We start from the raw sequence: 21,925 nt of genomic DNA on the forward strand, positions 1-21,925 counted from the left end.
ACAGCTTCCACAGCAAAAATTTCCACCTGCTCTACACGGATGCACAGCAAAGCCCTCCCTTGCCTGAAGAAACCGTTTGGGGTTTTGCACAGAAGTTTGAGGGTTTGTGTATATTTAATCTCTATAATCCCACCCTCCCCTGCCATTATCCCTGACATCCTCTCCCTCTGGGACCCCTGCCCAAGCCACCACTTTCTTCAGAAGCATCACTTTTCCAAACACGACCTCCTCGAGGGATCACCCCTACTCTGCCACCTCTCAAACGGGCAGGGGAAGCCCCCCAGTCCCCAAGGACTGACCTTCCCGGCACCCACCCTCCTCTTTGCAACTGGCTTCTCCTCGGGGTGGGGGGGCGGAGAAGGATGGCGGCAGGAGGGAGCGCCACTTCTTGCCTCCCCTCCAAACACAGCCGCCACACAGCCCCCCTCGAGGCACTGCCTGCCCAGGAGGATGCACAGCCCCCCAATGCCCCGCTCCCCGGCTCCGGGCGCCTTCCCTCCCCGGCCCGCCCTGCCTCCTCTCCCCGGCCTGCCTCCTCTCCCCGGCCTATCCGCCCAACGGCCCGCCCGGGCACCCAACGCCCCGCCGCCCCTTCCCAAGCACACCAACCTGGCCGCCCAGCGCCATCTTCCAGGCAGGAGGGTGACGCCGAGAGGAGCCGGGAGGGGGAGCGCAGACTGCTGCGGTGCCCAGGCGGGCGGGCGGGCGGGGAGGAGCGAAGCGGAGGGCAGCGGGGCCCGCCGGGAGGAAGCGTTCGCGGCGGCGGCTCGGAGCAAGCGGAGGAGGGAAGCAGGGAGCGAGCGAGTTTAGGCGGGAAAAGGGAAGCGGTGCGGGGAGCCCGGTGGAAGGAGGAGGCCGAGCCAAAGGCGCCCCACCATTTCCCTTCCGCTTTGTTTTAACTTCATGCGGAGGAAATGTGGAGCGAAACCCTGATCCCTGGTGGAAAACCCGCCCCATTTAGGAAGACGGTGCTGGCCCGGGGTTGGGTGCAACCCGAGCGGAATATGTCACAATTGATCCATCCCGTAACGCCGAGCAATAAGGCATGGTTTGCAGTCACGGCGGCTTGGTTCGCGAAAATGCTACACAAAAACACATTATGGCTAACCATGGGGCATGAGACCAGTCTCAGCCATCCTCGGCTCGTCATCTCTCCTTTCATACCCATAGGCAGAAGCAGGAATAGAAAGCGTGGGCCGTACAAAATCATCGTGGCTTTTAGCGGTTTGCTGTAACTAACGGCTACTCCTTGAAAGCCCCTGAAAATAAGTACCATAAGTGTGCACGGAGTTGGGTTTTTCTGGACTGTTCTTTAATATCTGCTGTATTGCTTTATCCCACCTTTCCTCCCGGGAACTTTCAAGCCCTATTTATTTATTTGATTTTTCTCCTGCCTTGATTTCTGGTCAGCTCAAGGCCACGTACATACTTAATGCACCCACCTCCCATTTTCCCCACAACAACTCTGAGAGGTGTATTGGGCTGAGAGTGACTGGCCCAAAGTCACCCCTCTGGCTTTCTTGCCTGAGGGAGGACCAGAACTCACTGTCACCTGGTTTCTAGCCCAGCATCTTAGCCATTACACCACGCTGGCACACTGACATACCACTCTGGTAGACTCTGTCTGCACACCCCAACCATGGGGTGGCATAGCGCTCTGCCTAACCCACTTCACAGGTTTCTTGGGAATAATCCAGAAGCGAGGAGTGCTGATGCTGCCTTGCGCTGAACAAAAGCCAAGGTAGAAATAAAAAATAATAATTTGCTGAATTAACCTAATTCACATAACAAAGTAAACTCAAGCAACCATAAGGGCTGGGTTTGCACAACGTACTAGGAGTAAAATGTGGCTCAGTGCATTGTACAAAGTGACAGTTTTACTCCCACAACTCTGCAGGTTCAGGTTAGGCTGAAATGGCAAGCTGGCCCAAAATCTCATTGTGAATATGAATCAAGGTTAAATATGTATGTAACCCATCCTCATTAAAACACTGCCCATTACCTTACATCATAGCTGCTTGGGTTATTTTGGCACATAAGGATAAAATCATACAAGCACCTCTTCCTATTCCTGTCAGGAAAAATACAATAATTAATTACGTGCTGCCCTTTCACTTCATTTCTGTTACCTGAGGTGAGGGCCTTATGTCCTTGCAGATTCTGTTGCCCACCAACAACAACCCCAGATGCTTGAGTGCCTATGCATGAGGGGGAGAGAAAATGGGGTTCATTTTTTACTTGAATACTTCTTAATTGAATTTAAACCTGGGAGCCACTTGAAGATGGGAATTGCTTTAAGAAAGCGCACACATAAGGATGTGCATATTAAACGTAACAATTTAATGAAATAAAATTAATTATAAAGAATGTTAATATTTCATTTTAATCCCTCCCCACTTTAAAACTTTTTCCATAACCCATCCCCTTTGCAATGCAGTCCCAGGATGCCAGTTAAAGAGTGCTCAGCCCAAAGAAAATTGCACATTGTTGCATTAAAGTTCAAACCAGTCACATTTCGTCATGTTTAGTACCCTGTGTGAACCCAGCCAAGGGCATCCAAATCTTGCTAGATATAAGAAGGCGGTATGTTGCTTTAGTTGCAGACTGAGGTGCATTGACATGGTTAACTAATGGTGATTTCTGTTCCCATATCAATTCCAACACAAGCTGATAGTTTATGTCATTTGACATCAACATAGGAAGAATCTAAATTACGTTGGGTTTGTATACCAGCCTACCATTTTGGCATGGAAAAAGTCATGAAATTCATTTATGGGAGGATTTGGTAGAAATGAGGACCAGAAAAATGAAGAATGAATGCATTTGTTTGGGAGCAAGATGGGAAAAGCAATAGATTGAAACTGTGTCCTGAAACTGTGTCCTGAAATACAAAATAATTTATATTTTGTAATAAAGAGGAAATGCAATACTGTAAGTTGTGGTATAAGGACAATAAACAGGCAAGCAATAAATGCTAAGAAAGTATTGGGAAATATAATTGAAAGCCATCACTCAGAGATGCATTTTTGTGCATGTGTATCTGTGTGTGTATGTCATGATTTCCTTGACAGCACATATATGTTCTATTAAATTCTATTAAGTCCAGTATGTCCACACATCTCTATCTCACTTAAAGCTTATGTGGGCATGGCCTGATTGCCCTGGCACCAGAATAGGCCAACAACCATTTTTGGAAGGCAGGCATAGATGACATCACTCTGGGGATGGGAGGGGAGATTTATTTATTAATTTAATTATATTGTTAGTGAAATATGAAAGAGAAAGTCTGTATTGGATAATGGTAATAAAGTGGGAAAAAAACCTTAAATATTTATAGTGGTGAAATGAAGTAAACATAACTCCCACAAAAAATAGCAAAAAGAAAGTATCTATATAATGTAAAAACCTTTACAGAATTAATTCAATTCTTGAGCTTAACATTAAATTTGAACCATATAACAACATAATGTATCATCTTCTCTTTTTCAGAGCACAAAGACCTTTTAAAAATAAAGTCATTTCCTTGATCCATTCCTGAGAGTTAGGTGACATATACATTTAACGAATTATTGTTATTATTATTATTCCATAAAATCAGGAGAGTAACTTTCTTTCTAGTTACATAGGATTATTCTCTTTGCTGTATCCCAAGCTCAATAAAGGCAAAGCTCTTCATAATTTGACAAATCCCATAGTTAGGAATATAATACAACTTGAGATCCTTAATTATAATATTTCATCCCAAAATTATGTTAACTGTATTATTTTGAATCTAAGACAATGCTATAACAGAACAAGACCAAATCAGGTGAGTTAAAGAATCTTCACATTCTTTACATTGCCAGGATAAAAAATCTAATGTCCATCCCTTTTAAAATATTCTTTGAGGAATCCAATAAATCCAAAATAACATTTTCGGATGAATTAGTAGTCACTACCCTCCCACCACAAATGTGCCCTCCAAGTGTAATTTTCTGCTATGGTTTTAAAATACTCTTTTCCCCCTTATATCATCTTTAGCATTCCTGTGTCTTTTGGCTGGTGTGCTTTTATTTTATCACAGCTCAGCCCAGCAATTCATTGGTTACTTTGCAGAGGGAGGAACATTCCCTCAAATGGCAATTAATGCTAGTACTACAAACAAACCTCTGCATTTTGAACCAACTGAAGTTTTTAAGGTTTTTTTTTAAATCTAGGGGAATCTGTATTTCTTTAATGTATGCTACATTCATAGAGATTCCTGAAAAAAAAATGGGGGAGAGGAAAAATTCCCCCAAATCATGTAAAGACTGACCATGTTCTAATTCTTCTGAATCAATTCTTCTGAAAGTGTTTAAGTTGCTCATTTAGAAATATCCTTAGAATGTACAGTATATAAATTGCCCCCAAACTTACAGTGGAAGTTAATGAATCCTTCATTTGGCTAAGAGACTAGTTGCATATCTGCACCCTTAAGCTGGACCTGTCCCAGGCTGATGCCATCTGGACTGTAAGTGGGCTGAAGAAAATTCTTTCCAGACTGAGAGGTCTTGGCGACAACTTGCCAGGCGTTCAGTCCAGGTGTTGAATCCCCCCCCCCCATAGGACAATTCCCTTGCTATTGTGCCCTCCTACCTTCCCCTTCCAGGAAAGCAACTGCAGATCATTTTCCTTTCTGCAGTTATGTCTTACTGGTCATATATAGCTTTATATGTGTAGTAAATATAAAAATATATTAGAGAATATATGTAGCTCAGGATTGAACTGTTAGGCTTTTTGTGTTCTCTGAGCATGGTTGTTTACCTGCAGACATTTCATTACCAGGCTAGGTAATCAAGCAAGCTCAAAGAATACCAAGAACCCAATAAATTTATAAAATTTTTAAGAATTTAAGATTTTTATGCTCCTTTTCTACTTGTGAGCCGCCTAGAGTCACTTATATAGTGAGGTGGCGGGTGTATAAATTTAATAAATTCATTAAATTTACACACACATGGCACACATAAAGTTAAACTAAATTTATTAAATTTATATACACAATGTTAAAGCATCAAAAATGTACATATATGCAGACACAACAGCAAGTTTTAACCTAAAAAGTCCTTTCTTGCTTTTTCACAGTTTTGGCTCAGTAGTTTCTGCTGCAGCTTCTGGTACAGAAGCCTTTCAGGAGAATAGTGGCTATAACATTTGTCTGACATGCAGAACATTCCTGGTTTGGAGAACTATTTTTAATTACCATGTTTGTTTTCCTGAAGACTTCCTTTACTGCCTGTTACTGGATACCACCAGTGCCTCATTTCAGGGTTTTTTCAGTCTCGAAGTAGAACGTAGAGGGGTTTCACTCCAGCTCCCACATACCATTGCTGTACCCTGTGAACCATGAGTACAGAACACTTCCCTGCTGTGGGAATCCTTCCTGTACATGTGACGGCTTCCACATGAACTGGAACCCCAATACTATGCAATTTCAGCTTGTGAAGTTGGGCACATGTCCACCAAGGCGAGGCTCCTGATGCAGACTATTGTACCATGGCTCACTAGGTGCAGTAGTGCACTTACCTCACAAACAAGACTTGGAAACTGCTCCTCAAGTAATAAACTTGACAGCCAAAGGTATCTCCTTAATGGAGCTCTAGTGTCCCAACAAGGTATAGATTCCCCTGTTGGCTCTGATGAGCTTGTTAAGTGAAAATGCTCACCTTTAATATAACAGCAAAGCAAAAAGAAAGGAAGGTGAAGATTCCATTGAGCTATTTGATCCACAGCCTCACTTTAGCCTCTTTCTTTGAAGTACACCATTCTCTAAGACCAGAAAGGGAAGAGACTTGCCTATTCAGCCACTGTCTGTTCACAGAGCAGACAAGAAAAGAATCTGGACACCCAGAAGAGGATTCACTTTTTACATTAACATAAGTCAAGTGATCTTTCCATGTACCTTGATTCTCATGTCAGTAATGAGGCTGCTTTAATGTTTCAAAAAGAGATGCTTACTAAACATTCCCACTTGTAACAGCTTGTCTCGTTTCGGGTCAGAAGTGCAGGAAGTAGAAAGGGGGAAAGTACTAATTAAAAGTTAAAGTTAAAAACATTTAATAAAAATATAAAATTTATATAACTCTAGCCCAATGCCGGGCCACATTGATGGCAGAGGTGTTTCTGACCAGTAAGTCACTCTGTGTGCATGTCGGTCCCAAAGGGCACTGTAAAAGATGGGTAGTTGTTTGAATATTGCCACATTCACAGCAAATATCCTTGCCCTCAGGGAGAAACCCCCATTTTTCCATATTATTTTTAGTTCTGACCAAACCAGTGCGCACAGGGCCGCAACTAAGGTCTGTGTCACCTGGGGCAAACATGGATTCCATGCCCATTTTGGTGCCCCACCAGCACTCATTTTGGCATCCCACCAGCACGGCGCCCGGGGCACATGCCCCGCTTGCCCCCCCCCTAGTTGCGGCCCTGAGTGCGCAATCTGTTTAAACATCTCCAAACCGTCCACTCCTTCTCTGAACCTCCAGGCAACTCCTCAAGCAGTTCTATCCAATTATGAAGATGTTTTACTTGAGATTTCCATCTTTTTAATCTTTCTGTTTGGGGTGTAGTAGCAATCTCCTCAGCATAGTCTAAGAAGCTCCTTCTTGACTTCAATCTTTTTGTAGGAGGTACTTGGCCAAATAATGGGTGTGCAGGATCGTGTAACACCTTTCCATATTCCACGCCTTGTTCCACACTTCTTCTGATGCTCCTAAGAGCTTTGTACAGCCTACTCTTTTGTATACTGGATGTGCAAATCTGTTATTCTTAATAACTCAGCCAGAAATAAAAATGTCTTGGGCTGATTCTAACAAAGCACTTTGATGTGATTCCACCTGGGGCAAAACTGCACAGCCAAATGAACAAGCACAAGGCTCTTGTAATCTTTTATTTATAGCCTATATTCAAAAATGTATTCTATGTGAACGTATCATAAACAATTGTATTATGCCCATCATTGTTTAGTAGTACAAGTTCTGGTTATATATCCGAAGCCCATCATGCCTTTTCTTTAAGGAGTCCAGAACATAAATCTAACCTCACAATATGTTTGCGTTGTGGGTCAAACTGAGGGAGAATAACTCTGGTGACGAAGGGTTTGATACTCCTGAATTGAGTTAGGAATCTGAAATGGAATTGAATGGGCTATCGGTTCAACATCTTTTGCCACAGCATGGCTGTCTTAATTTTTTAAAACTTTTCCCCCCAAACATTGTTTTGGTTCTTGTTACCTCTGTTGTGCACAATGAAGCAAAACATCCCATCTGTTTCCAAGCATGCTTGGATCTTTTATTCCCCCCCCCCCAAATGATAGCTGTTAATTTTGAACCCAGCATGAAGGACAGTTATAACTGTAAACTGTGTGATTTGCTGCAATTCCACTTGGGCACTAAATTCTATTTTATAACTTTCATTTTGATCAAGCTATTAAAATCATTATGTTTGGGGAGGATACATTTTAATCTAATCACTATGCAGATTTCAATTGCACTTTCAGATTAAATGTGTAAAAGACTGGGCAACATAAATGACTGCAATCATGGTGCTATGGACAAATCTGAGTCTTTTGTGGGAATATTTTTCCTTTGAACATTTACAAAATCTAGCCACTAGGGGGAATCAAACTAGTCCTTTAAGCTGGCTCCCATTTGGAAGGTGAAAACTGCAAAATCAAAACTACTGTTGCAGTGAGCCAGGATACGCACAATGAACATAGTTTCTGTGGAAGCTATTATTTTTAAACATTTTTCCCCCAAGGAATCTGCCTTGCTGCAAAGCAAAGGGCCAGGTTTCAGCGTGAATTATCTTGATTTCCAAGACTGCTTTTGAGCTCCACCTGGACTCCATACACATTCGTGGCAGAATCTCCACTGGTGACTTGAAGAATCTTCAACCCTTTCGTGGCAGCCATTTTATGAGAAAATCCACAGTAATGAATAAGGAAAGGAAGGAAAGATATTGTATAGGGCAAGTATGAACCATGAAAGCACAGGAGCAGGAGTTCATTTGGGAGTGAGGCCTTCTATGCAGGACAAACTAAGGGCTCTAGGTATTTTTTATTATTGTAAATTAAAGTTAATGTTGATTAATGGATATCCTCAGACCAGTTTATAAAGAACATTCATGACATGACCTCAACATTTAAATTACATCTCCAGAAGATTGCCTATCTCATGCTGCAAGCAATCCATAGCTTCCCCAAGTATTCAGTATCTCCCAGTATTTGTTGGTCCTTCAGGAGTACAGGTTAGGGGCACATTGCCATGGAGAAAAGCTATGTATGTTGTTGTTAAGAGTTGACACCAACTTGATGGCCTATAATCAATCAAACAATCAGTCAATCAATACAACCGAAACATTGTTTCAAGACAATCCCATTTCCTTCCCTAATGGACGTGAGTTCTTTCCAGCTCTCTGACATTGTGGGAGGGGTCTATGTTAGCCTATCTTAACAAGCACCCCCCCCAATGTGTCCTGACAACCACTCCTCCAATTCCCAGGTACTGAGATCTACTTTCAAGCACATAATGCCTAAGATAGCAGCCAGAGTCCTCTTGCTTGAAAAGCTTAGCTATGTGGGGCTCAGTGCTGCAGAAATGTGTATGTTCTCTGAACTGTTGCCATTTCTGTTGCCTTTAGGCAGACAAGGCTGTTACTGACCTGCACTGGAATCCCTGGAATGTGAGAGCCATGGAGGAAGGAAAGACACCTTCCTTTTTCCCTCTTTTGAACTCAGAATGAGGGAAGTTAGGCCTGTATTTCTCTGACCAAGCAGGCAATAGAGGCAGAAGAGCTGGGAAACTATTCAGAAGGGGGCGGGGGAGAGAGTGCAGGAATGGTCTTCTCTGGAGATCTGATGTGGGGCCAATGGTTTTGTCTGGTCCCGTTCCCTCCTTTGTCTTATCTTTCTACTGGAAACCAAACCCAGCCAGGTAAATGCTGCCCCGGGAATTTTTTAGGGCTGAAAGAAAGGAAAGATTATTAGGTCTCCCAGCTTCCTGCAACATAACCAGACTGGTGCTATAACGGAGGAGAGGCCAGTGGGCCCCCTATTGGGAAGGAACCAGTTCCTGAAGACTGATACCACTTCTTATAATAAACATTTTAAACTTGAAAAAAATACATCCTCTTTCTTCTCACATACTCCATCCGTGTCTTTCTATCTAGCAAAAAGACTGGATTCACACATTATGCTAAGGTGCAACGTGATTTGTTTGGTTTGGGCTTAGTGTGTTTTGTGAATCCTGCCATTGTGCTTTGTAAATGGTAATTTATAGCTTATTGTGTTGTGTGAACTTAGCCAATAGTGTTTTATTTAATAAACCATAGTTAAGGAAATCAGAGGTTAGCCTGCTGAGTCAGCCAAGCTGAAAAAACAGGATAGCAACCATGTGATGAGTTGAGCTGTCCCTCTCCCTTCCTAGGCCGACAACAAGACTAGATAAAAACAAGAATGACTTCATTTGGTGAAAAAGGCCTGTCCGGTTTTGCCAACAGCTTTTTAATGGGATAATGCAATACTTCAGAACACATCTCCTGTGCAAACTCTGGTGACGATGTGCCATTGTGTGTAAACGTTACTAATACAATATATCTGGAGATAATTACGTTCTGTGGCTGCTGCTGTTTCTGACTTTTTTTTTTTTATAGTCCCATAAACCTTTACTGTTTTTTCTCCCATTTGTTACCCAGGGTTCTCAGGCATAAGGCTCAGAATGTCACAAGTTGAGACTTTGTGTAGTTATATCACCTTCTGTCCTAATAAAATTTTTTGATAACAACATTGGTGGAAGAAATTCTGCAAAACACTGGAGAGTTAAAAATAGAAGACGATATTCTCTGTTCTGACAACCTTGGGCACTTCGAGACAACTAGTTCTTCCACTGCCCGACTCTTCCAGTTCCACTTGCAACTTGGCCAGGATAGAGCTGAGCTGTTTTAATTGTTTGCAGGTCTACAGTAAAGAGCTTGCAGAGAACTGATAGCCACTTAGCACTTGCCCTTCCTAAGCAAGAACAGCACAGGGGGCTGTCAATCAGTCATGGCTGAGCTACTGGAATACTATAAGTAATGCCCCCTTCCGCTTTCTCAGTGTCACACTCAAGTGTCCTTTTCCCACTTTTTTTTTTTAAAAAAGGGAATGAAATATGGTGAATTGCTGATGTGGCTCAATTGTGTTCAAAACTCCTTATTCTGGCATAGCAGCTGTTTATTGTACAAGCAGTTGGGACCCCAGGAGCTGGATACTGAGAGACAGAAGTCCTCTGCATTGACTGCCGGCCCACTGGAATTCCCAGCAGTGAAATCTTGACATTACTGTAGCAGTAGATTTCCTCACTGGAGGCAAAATTGCAATCTGTCGTGATTGTCTATGCCCCACAGCCTTTCCAAAACTTCCTTCTAAGTTTTATTATTCCATGTCACAAAAGGGAGAAAATATTAACTAGTTTGGGAGTAGTCATACTAAGTGTTTTGGGGTATTTATTTTGTGCCTTGACCACACCAATTTCTTCCAATGCAGTCTCTCAAATGACAGTCAAAGTCTAAGCGGGTTTCTCTCAAAAGTACACGTTCTTGACATATGCTGATAGAAGTAGTGCCACCAAGTAACATTTGACTCTAGACTTAATGTCTTTATCTGCATGAAGATAAGGCCCTTCCTTTACTGATTTCACCATGTGGGAAGGTAGCCCATCATTTTTACATTCTTCCTTCTCTTGAGTCATGCTCTGGATGTTTGCTGAAAGTCCAGTTTTGAATATGCCACCAACTGGTAACATTGCTGTATGTCTGTATGTTCGAATGTATATATGCTCATGTACACATCTTAGATATTTATTGCTGTAGTTCCTTATTTTTTACAATAGCATAACAGTTCTGAGCAGTTCAAGATATGGGATACACTGAAACCTAGAAAGACTCTATGAAATTGTATGAAGTTTTCCAGGTGCTGTCCCAATTTACAGAATGTGCGGTAGCTAATTGCAGCCCCAAATTATGTCTTCATAAACCTGGCCAGAAAATCCATAATCTCTAGGCCTACATGATAGGTTTAGTAACATATGGCTGTGAGAGCTGGGCCCTAAGGAAGGCTGAGCGAAGGAAGATCGATGCTTTTGAACTGTGGTGTTGGAGGAAAATTCTGAGAGTGCCTTGGACTGCAAGAAGATCAAACCAGTCCATCCTCCAGGAAATCAAGCCAGACTGCTCACTTGAGGGAATGACATTAAAGGCAAAACTGAAGTACTTTGGCCACATAATGAGAAGACAGGACACCCTGGAGAAGATGCTGATGCTAGGGAGAGTGGAGGGCAAAAGGAAGAGGGGCCGACCAAGGGCAAGGTGGATGGATGATATTCTAGAGGTGTCGGACTCGTCCCTGGGGGAGCTGGGGGTGTTGACGACCGACAGGAAGCTCTGACGTGGGCTGGTCCATGAAGTCACGAAGAGTCGGAAGCGACTGAACGAATAAACAACAACAACATGATAGGTTACAAATCACAATGGTTCTACAGCCACATTTTCCTAACAAAGCAGGTCATTAGATCAGAGCACATTTTTATCAGCACAATGCCTGTGCAGCATATAGTAATGAGCAAGTGTTATATGTCAGCTTTTCTGACTTGGAAGCTTCCAGGTATATTAGATCTTTGCCCATATTGACTGGGAAATATCAGAGTTGACCACCAACATATTTGCTTGTGATATGAAATCATTGTACCTTGGAGAAAAGCCTACATTAATCCATAGTCATTTATTTTCATGCCTCAGTGCAGAACTGTATCCCCTTTGAGACTCCTCTCAAAGAGCTTGTCAAATTATTTGGAATTCTGTGAAGAAATTATGCTAGTTACTAAAAAATAAATCATTTGCACATCAGGCTATAAAGTTGGCAGCAGATTAATAATTCATCTGTCCATTCAGTTATCTTCTTGTTTTTTTCCCACGTGACATAAAGTTGCATGCAGAGATTTTTTTTCCCCCTGATATAATAAAATAAACTCCATCCTATTGTGTGGTGTAATTAATTCTGCCTAACACCGTAAGGAACTTCAGAGATCTTATTTTGTAGAATTAATCAAACTATATTCTATCTATCTGTCTAGGGCTTGAACCTTTCTACTTCAGGAACTCTCCTTATGTGACCCTTGGAACCTGGGCTGTTTGTTCTTTTGGATTTGCCAGATTAATGTCAGCCCTTCCAGGTAAACCAGACAGGAAACACAACCAGATCAGCTAATTCCACTTTATTGTAAGCCTACGTTAACAGAATCTGGCAAGTCTGGAAGTACAAACTTCCCACCCTCCCTATTTACTGCCTGAGTAATTAGGGCGGGCCCTCCCTCCCTAAGTTTCTTTCTCTGGCCGTTACTCTGTTGCGGGCTCCTTTCTCTTTTACCTGATCGTTCTCTAGGGGCATCTCTTCCCCCCATCTTCCAAGGTCACCCTCACATTCCATCACACATTAATAGGACATAATGACTACATGATACATTGATCTCAACTTATTTTTTCTTTGTTGGTTCAAGCTTATGCTTCATGGAATAATCATACATAACTCGATGTACATTTTATAGTACCGGATTCCATCTCATTTGTGTTTTCTAGTTCAAAAGATGGCCTTATTGATTCCAAGCAATGTTTTGATTTTTTTCTACTCCAGTAAAATCTTTTTGTTAACCATTTCAACAGCCTACCTATTATCTAAATTCTATCTAGACAACTAGTAGCCTCAGGAACTAGAGAACAAAGTTTCTATACATTGGAATATCCTAGTTTAGCTAGAAGGCAGAAAAGCAAAATTTTCAATATTCTGTAGAAAACAATTAAAATATATAAAGTGGGTTATTAAAATATGTAAAATTTATAATTTAATTATAAGATTACAGAGCTTTATAGTCTAATAACTCTGGTGTACTTTGCATAACAGTGAACAATTGCTTCCTTAAAGCACACAGTAGAATCATTTACTTGATGCTGGAGATTAAGTTAATTATGGATCCCTTGGCTTTGACTAATGGTTTTAATAATCACATTACTGTAGAATTAACTTATACTTTACCATGCTTATAGCACTAATGATGAGAATTATAAAATTTATGTATCTTCAAAGTAAAATTGGCATGAAAAGCTGCCTGTAAATACAGCAGCTCCTTGGAGAACATTTAATGGGTATCCAATCACTTCTGATTCTTCTCTCATTTATCCTCACCACTCGTTTACTAATTTCTTCTGCTTCCAAAATCTCATGGCAATTACTAGTTTGCAAGCAAAACTACAAACTGTCTTCCTAGGAAGATGCACAACACATTCTCCTGGAACCAAAATAAACAGGGCAATGGATGGATTTGGGGAAGGTCATGCAGGGGTTAAAACAGGGCTGACACTGCTTCTATTATTTTTCCATGAATATTCTGAAACATTCATGGCCAATTCAGGATTCTAGCCATTCCGTTCTGTTTTCCCCATCTTCATAATCTTCAGTTTCCCTTGCCCCAGTACTCAGGAAGCTCCACACTGAGCACTAATTTAAAAAACTAAAAAAAAGGCAAGCATTGTGTGGGTACTGAGTCTTCCCTGGAGTGTTTGAAAAGGTAATCTTTCCCCATTTTTTTAGGAGTATCCTTAAAAATCTCATTACAAACCACAGTGTTCCCCCAACACTGATACCGCTTTCCTGTGCACAAGATGACTTCATTGTGGCTATAAAAGCAATGCTACTCCAACTTGATCACTGGAAATAATACCACTTTGGGAGAGAGCACAACTGGTGCAAAAAGACATCACACCTAGAATTTATAGTAATAATTCCCATCACTATTGATTTTATTCATTTTACTGATAGTCGTTATTCTTCTATATTAGGATTACCAGACTTGGAATTTGTTTGTTTGTTTATTTCTGTAAAAGAAAATATGCAGATGGGAATGAATGAATACATGAACATCTCTAACTTGCTGCATCTCATGTGCTACAGACAATGTGGTACAATTGTGTCTATTCAAATGCAGTCACTGACATTATGTTGTATAATATGCTTTTAGACATACCTGTAAAAAAGCATTAGGGAACTGTGTAGCAGTATATAGCTAAATAAAAAATACAGTGTTACCTCTAGGAAAATAGGCCACAACCCTGATACACATTGCACTATGTATGGGGGAAAGGATGGGCAAAGCCATCAACTTTTCTGTTTCTCATATCCCCAAATGAAAATTTGTTTAGGCCTCTTTCCATATCAGTTTGCAAAATCAGCCAAGAAGTCTGCGTGAAAAGGTTTACACATTTCTGTGCTTATTTCTCCAAATTTTCAAAATTTCCTCCAAATTTTGATGTGCATTTTCCAGTATGTACACGTTTTTGTAAGAGGTTTTGCCATAATAGAATGCTGCAAGTTACGTATATTTTCCCCCATGAACATGCTTTGTCCACATCTTATTTCTGTATTGTTTTCAGGAAATCTGCGTTAAGGAATTATGACATAGTATGATGTGTGACCTCAGTGTTAAGGAATTCTAGTGGGAGGGAGTAAAAACATAGAAAACCCGTTTCTTTTATTTAGTTTTATTTATTTAATAAAACAGAGAGGAAAAAAAATAAAAGAAAGGAAAAGGAAGAAAGGAGAAAAGGAAAAAAACCCTAATACAACATCAATTATATATAAGAGCTTGTCATACATGTATATGTGTGCATGAAATTTTACACAACAATTTCTATAAAGGATGGCCATATTTCATTGTAATTGTCCATACTCATTATCTACATCTGTAAGCAACTCAATCATAGGTTTTAAGTATCTTTAATCCACTGAGTAACTGGGCCACAGAATAATTGGGACCATCAATTCATCTTACCAATGTTGATGGACTAGTTTCTTAGCAATAAGAATGGCATGGAGAATCTATTCCTCTTCTCCAGTTGTAAATTTCTATTTAATAGTTATGTGGTTCAGAAAAATATGGATGCTTGCAAATGTTAAACCTGTTAACATAATAATGTTAGGACATTTCGAAAACATGTTTTAATGAAGCATTGTTCTCACTGCATCTCCAACAACACTATGATTTACTCACTCTTTTTCCATACAAATGTAATAGGATTCAATAAACCTGAAATAGGTTTTTTTGTTGAAAAAGCCGTAATCTAAGCTATATTGAAATTGTTGATACTGATGTTAAGGCTTTATCCCATTGTTTAGACAAACTGGGGATCGTCAGTTCTTTTTTCTCTTCAGTCTTTAAATTTTGCATATCAAACTGATTTATTGATAGCAGACTAATTGATGAAGACTAACCGTGGGCTCTAGGGATTTAGTGATCCCTTCTAATAAAGTTGGTCCTTATGAAGCTGAATCTGTTATTGGAGGAGCAAGCCAGTGGTCACAAACCCCCAGATTCACAGCACCTCAAAATAAATTTAAAATATTTCTTTTAAAATGAGGGAAGGATTAACATCTTGTGAGATAATCACATTTTGGGAGGGCAGTAAACTTCAGATCACTTGCGAGATTTCCCCCTTCTTTATTTATTTATTTATTTTTATAACTCCACCACTGTATAAGATTGTGAAATGACACAAATATTTGAGATGATGCATGGCAGCATTAATGGATCTCAGTATTTAATTCCATGTAAAGGTCATCCTGAATCCCAGGCAAAGGGAAGAGAAGCTTGACAGAAGAACAAATCAGATTTGGGTGAAGGTTATACATGCGTGCATGTGTGTGTCAGACTTTGGGGGTTTGATTTTGACTGATTGGCAGGTCCATTTTAATTCCATTTTGCTATTTTCATTTTTAGCACTTAGGCAGGAAACACCACTTGCTTCAAATGCCCTGGGTGCATTCCATCATTCAGAACACCATGATCTTGTTTTTAGCTTTATGGACAGGAATTATCTCATACAGTAAATGGAATTTCTCACAACAACTCTCTTTAGAAGACAAAACAACAAATATCTCCAGTAAAAGTCAACTCACATTGTTATCAGTAAAAGTGATGCTTTCCCGTCAACACATTTGTGAAACCCATTCCTCTGGAATTGCAGTGCCTTTACATGAATGGTTTAGGAAATTGCGTTTTTATTCATTTCCTTCCTTCCACTCATGTCATAGTATTATATTAAGCTTCAAATCCTTTTGCATTATGCTACACAACATGATGATGTTTGGCATATGACTAATAAAACTATATTTTAACATTAAAAATTACTTTGAAATATAAATTAGTGTCAGGCTTTGTTGATAGCAGACTAAGACACACACACACACGCTGAAGCCTTGCTAGATTTGAATAAATTTTGTCTAAATAAGAGTTGGACAATGAAAGAAAAACCAAACCAGGAAAAACATTGAGCCATAGATTGTTCCTCGATTATCACTGATCACAGTTATTGGCAGATTGCATTGCCATTATTAATTAGTCCTTCATAGCTATGATTTCAAAACTCACAAGCATTTCAAAACAAAATAAAGCCATAGCCAGGAAGGCATAGATATTTACTACAGGCTGCAGAAAAGTGTCAGGAGAGGATGCCCTCCATATTATGCCCTCTGGTCCAAATAGTTTTTTGTTGCAGTCTGGGGAGGGAGTTTCAGGGACAGGAAAAAAAATGGTTTCTTTCTGTTGGCCTCACTGACTTTTTATCTTGGCCCCATTCCTTTGTTTTGTTTGGATCTATCACTCACAAAACAAGCCACAAGTCAAGTTCAACCCATGGGCAGAAACAGGGTTGCTTGCTTGCTTATTTATTAATTGGTATTCCTTTATGTATACAAGTGTAGGTATTGATTCATTTGTATTTGAATGCCTTTCCTCTAGGACAGGGTTCCCCAAAGTGGTCAATATCGACCCCCAAGGGTCAATGGGACTCTCTGAGGGGTCAATAAATGGCTGGGGGTCAAAAAAGGTGGTCAGTAAATGTCTGGGGGTCAGTAGGTGGTTGATAAATCATGGAAGGTCCATTGGGGCAATTCATCTTTTGAGGTCTCCATAGAGCTCCATGCCAGTTCCTCATACTGAAGGCAAGACAGTGTTACCCATGGTTGGATGGCCAGCCACCAGTGAGAATGGCCTTGAGTTGTCTCTATCAGCTGTGTGTTGTACTGGCCTCATTTACCAGTGTGCTTTGCCTTGTGTGTCTGTGACCCTCCACCCTCCTCCTTGCCTCTCTTATCTCCCCTGTCCTGGAAAGGATATATGGATACATAGTATTCCTGTTCACTTCCCGTACTGAACATACAAAGCCATACCTTTGGCTCTCAAACTCTCAAAAGAAAGCCAGTACATTCTCAACACCCATAGCAATAAGAAAATAATAATATTATCTATTATTTTGTTATTGTTGTTATTCATTAAGTACTATTAAAGTAGTATTTATTAAATTACTTTCATATAATAAAGTTTGGGGGTCAATGAACAATCTGAAACTTCATGAAGGGGTCAATGACTTGAAGAGTTTGGGGACCCCTGATCTAAGAGCTTGAGTCACCTTACATAGCACTTTCTCCTACAATTGGTCCCCACAACAACCACCCTTAAGTGGGATGGGCTCATAGAGAAAGAAGGGGGGGCTGCCCAAAGTCCCCCAGTGAGCTTCTGTGACTGAGGTCTCCCTGATCCAACCCCTGAATCATTGAACCACACCCTTAACTCTGGAGTAGATGGACCAATAGAAGGTGGAACTCTATGCTTTATATTCTGCCCATTTGGACATTGTTATCTCAATTACTTCCAGATAAGTTTCTTCTGAAGCCATTAGTGGACAGCTAGGACCACTGAATGGAGCAGAGCTTAATACAGCAAAAAGATGCGCACAGAAAGGAATATTATCTAAAATAGCATTAATGAGCATGTTAGAGAAATACAGGTTATTGATCTTACACGCTTAGCCCACCCAAGCATAAAGAATTACACACTTAGACAAAGGTTCAAAAATAAACAAGCAAACAAAAAAAGGTCTTACTCATTTATTTGGTCCAGTTACATCCATTCAGGAAAAATGATTCTTGTTCTTTCTTTCCCTAAATTGAATTAACGGTTAGCCCTCACTGATGCTAAAGGCTGCATGCAGAAAGGGGGAACCTCCTGACTCTAGGCCCATGCATGGCCTGCAGATGGAAGGAACAGCAGCAGCATGCTTCTTTCCCAGATGGTTGATGGAGGTAGGATGGAGGAATGTGGGAGGGACAACAAACAGCTTACTCCAGAAGCTCATAGAGAATTGCATCCTAGAACGAACTCATCCACATGCTAATGAGGCATGCTGATTTGCTGGGACCTCCAACATCTCCATGCTAGCTAGATGGTGGTTCTGTATAGCAGTGGCAATGGTGGGCCAAGAACTGAGGAAGTTTTTTCCTCAAATCTTTTTCTTCCCTATCCCAATCCAAAGAGCTGTATAATATGGCAGAACTTTAATGATATTGTGACTGATGCACATTTGATTTATGCAGATTGGGTCTTTGGATTCTTTGTATACTATCATATATCCCCCCCAAATGCAAGACATGGATGGATCTGCTATTGGCCCAGGTTGTGGTGCCTGTGAAAAATGCTTGAGTTGTGAAACCTTCCCATTTATCTGTTGCTTTGAAATGGATACGTTCAGGCAGAGGCTAAGCAGCCATCTGCCTGGGCTTCTTTAAGTTGGATTCCTCATCTGTACAGAGGGTTGGACTTGATGGCCTTAGTGGTCCCTCCTACTTCTGTGGTTCTGTGATTAGGCACAGAACTGTTCAGCATCTTTTATTCTGGCTTGTTTTGTAGGGAGCCTTCCTGACAATGTAAGGTAAGCCAACCATTAGTATACAAATATGACATTTACCATGCTGATAACATTCAAAGAGATTTACTTTGGTGAACGAAAGAAGGTCATTTGAGAGTTAAAAGAGATAATGTAAAGAGCAAGTATTGTTGCTTTTTTAAAAAAATCCATTCACTCTACATTTTATATGTTTCAAATGACAAGGTGTACAAAATAACCTTTCATTACCACATTATGTGCTTTTTCATCTTCCACAGCAAGTCTGTTCTGGGGGTGGGGTGGGGTTTTCCTGAATGTTGCACTTTATATAGTGAATGATTTTCAAATAGGCATTTTTGATCTTCACAGTGGATTGTAGGGAAATGGTTCAATAAAATGTTATTAAAGAATATTCTATAATGTTTCCTATGTTTAACTCTCTTGGTAGGAGAAGTGGCCAGAGAGGTTTGAACCAATCACAGAGTAAACACCTGTTAGAGACACTGGACATGCAGCCTGGAACTTCTCCACCAGCCCAAATTGGCAACCATAAGCTGTCACTCCAGTAAGCGACTGGAGAAGGACTTCTGGGTGAGTCATGGCTGACTGACGACATCTCCGCTAACAGTGGAGAGGATGACCACTCTGAAGAACAGACCAGCGAGTAGACTAGTCCTTTGGAATCTCTCTGGAGAAGGAGAGATTGGAAGATCATCCACAAGTGCTCTGAATGGCAGCGCCTCAAGAAGGGACAGTAAAACAGCAGCCTCGTCAGGTTTGAGCACCAGGAGCTGAGGGAGATGACATCTTTGCTCTCAGCAGTGGCAGAGCCTTTACTAAGAACCCTAAGCCAGCTAAACTCACTTTCTATTCACATTCAGAAACATTCAATTTAACTACTTTATGGATATTAGAGACCTTCAAAACGGCAAGCTTTTTGACACCTGGTGAGTTTTACCTTCTACGTTGGATTTAAGGAATAAACAGAGATTTAAAAGTTTAAAATAATATATAATAGGCAAAAAGCAAAAAAAAGGTTTTGATTTAAGAAAGATTTAAATGGACTGGGAGACCAAAGAGATTTGGAATATTGGTTATTTTTGCTGTAAGATTTGAAAAACAAGCATATAATTAAATAATATACCTGTGGGAAACTACTGAAACAGAACTAAACCCATATTAGGAACTGAGGCTTGATGAAGGCTGGAAATGGACACTAGAAGGATCTAAAGGACCAGGCAGAAAAGAGTTAAAATGGCTAAGCCAGCTATAACTTTTACTTAAAGAATCCTTCAAAAAATGGACTGAGATATTAATAACTAATATCTCAGAAATGATACAGATTTCAATGGTTAAACTTTTAGAAGATGATGAGAATTTTTTTAAAAAAACAACTGTTAACCTGACCCAGACATTATAGAATTTGAAGGCATGGAAGACAACAAAACTGAGATTACCAAAATGGGAATACAAAAGACAAATCAAGAAAAGGATCTGGACATGGAGCAGCTGCGACAAGAAATCCTGGATGATGCCTCTTTATGGGATTTACAGTGTAGGCTGGTGAAAGCTTTGAAGACTCCTTTTGAATGCCAGAGACTGATGAAAGATCAAATCCTGTGATGCCATTGGAATGATTTAAAGCTCAAGATTGTGAAGAGCAAAAAGAATGAATATAAAGTTGGGCTATTTGATCAGGGATAAACTATTTGTCTGATATTTCTGGTAACTCCTAATGGACTTTTTGCTGAACCAGAACTGAAAAGATGACAATTTGTGGATTGCACATAGATAAAAGCTAGGCTATGGGAAGAAGAGATTTTTTTAAAAAAAAAATTGTAATTTTAAAAGAGGGTAAAAAGTTACAATACTAGCTTATGCTGAGTGTGATGAAGGTTGGAAGCCACTTCTTTATTATTGTCTTTGTTTCTTTTTTCTTATTCTTCTCTTCTACTTTTTATTTTCTTTTTTCTTTTCCCTGCACCTTCTGAACTTTTCTTTTACTTTTCTTTTTCCTTCTAGTTTAGTTTGTATTAGTTTTTAGTATGTTTACTAACAACCTCAATAAAATTATTTTGAAAAAAGGAAAATCCCCTGCACGGCCCATTTGCCCTATTTTGGCAGGAGCCCATGCTGGGTTTACAGAAATGCAAAAAATGTACTAAGCTAACTGCTCCATTCCTTAAAACCCCGTGTCTCTATATTAATATTAACCGTGTTTGCAGAATATACTTAGATACCGATATTGATATTGAGATATAGATATAGATATATAGTAGGAGACTGGAGAATCTCTAGTGGGCCAGAGAGCTTCTGACATCAAGTAACCCCATCCATTATATTATATGGAAAGCATCAGTCATTTTATTCACTGCACAATATGCAGTACCTTTCTTGAATTAGACATCATTGATCAACTGAATGGTTAGACACCAGAATAAATGGCTTATAAACCTATATCCAGTTGTGAGCCTGTATTGAATGTACAATAGATCTCAAAGTCTTGGGTCCCATGTATGGTGCAGCCCCAGAAGATCTGGTATGTCAGTGCAAAATTAGGATGTCTAATAGCAATTAGACTGAAGAAATAGCAATTGACATTAGAAGAAAAACTCTGACTCACATACTGGAATTCTTCCCCTCAGAGAAGTCACAATTTGCATTTTGTGTTACTGGCTTTTCAGAAAGCAAATAGGAGCTGCAAGTGACCTGATATAAATGGAGAATCTTGTGTTAAAGGAAAGGGTCTTAACTCTTGATCCGGTTGCAATCCCAGTCTTCATTGGCTCCCCAGTTCCTGTTATTTGCACTGGAAAAGAGTTCCCATTTGCACTTGTTATTTGCACTGGAAAAGAGTTCCCATTTGCACTAACACTGGCTCCTCTCATGATACAAACAGCAAGCATGGAAGAATCAATCGGGATTGCAATTCAAGATAATCAGTTAAACTCCTTATCCCACCCCACCCCATGCCAAGCTCTAATCTGAACTAGGCTTCCTGTACCTGTAATTTGTAAGATGCAAGAATGATATACTGGCTAATTTGGACACGGTTCAGAGAACAATCCTATGATCTTTAATCAGAAACAAATCTTCAGTGGGGCTTAACCTACACATGAAAAGAAATTGTAGCCAAGTTGTATTGTTCCTGGCCCCCAGTCTGTTG

General features: G+C 40.3%; 1 protein-coding gene across 2 annotated transcripts in view; it reads right to left on the minus strand.

The window, feature by feature from the left end:
* The window catches only part of RANBP17 (RAN binding protein 17), a 227,276-nt gene extending 226,360 nt beyond the window's left edge, over positions 1–916 (minus strand). The window contains exon 1 of one of the 2 annotated variants that reach the window (XM_063315799.1): positions 610–797. In XM_063315799.1, coding sequence (XP_063171869.1) covers positions 610–627 — 18 coding nt within the window. In that variant the 5' untranslated portion in view covers positions 628–797. Of the gene's footprint in view, positions 1–609 lie in introns of both variants that reach the window. The other variant, XM_063315806.1, reaches the window with a different exon arrangement.
* Between the last annotated feature and the right edge of the window lie 21,009 nt (positions 917–21,925).

The sequence above is a fragment of the Candoia aspera genome, chromosome 1 (assembly GCF_035149785.1).
Source record: "Candoia aspera isolate rCanAsp1 chromosome 1, rCanAsp1.hap2, whole genome shotgun sequence".
NCBI lineage: Eukaryota > Metazoa > Chordata > Lepidosauria > Squamata > Boidae > Candoia > Candoia aspera.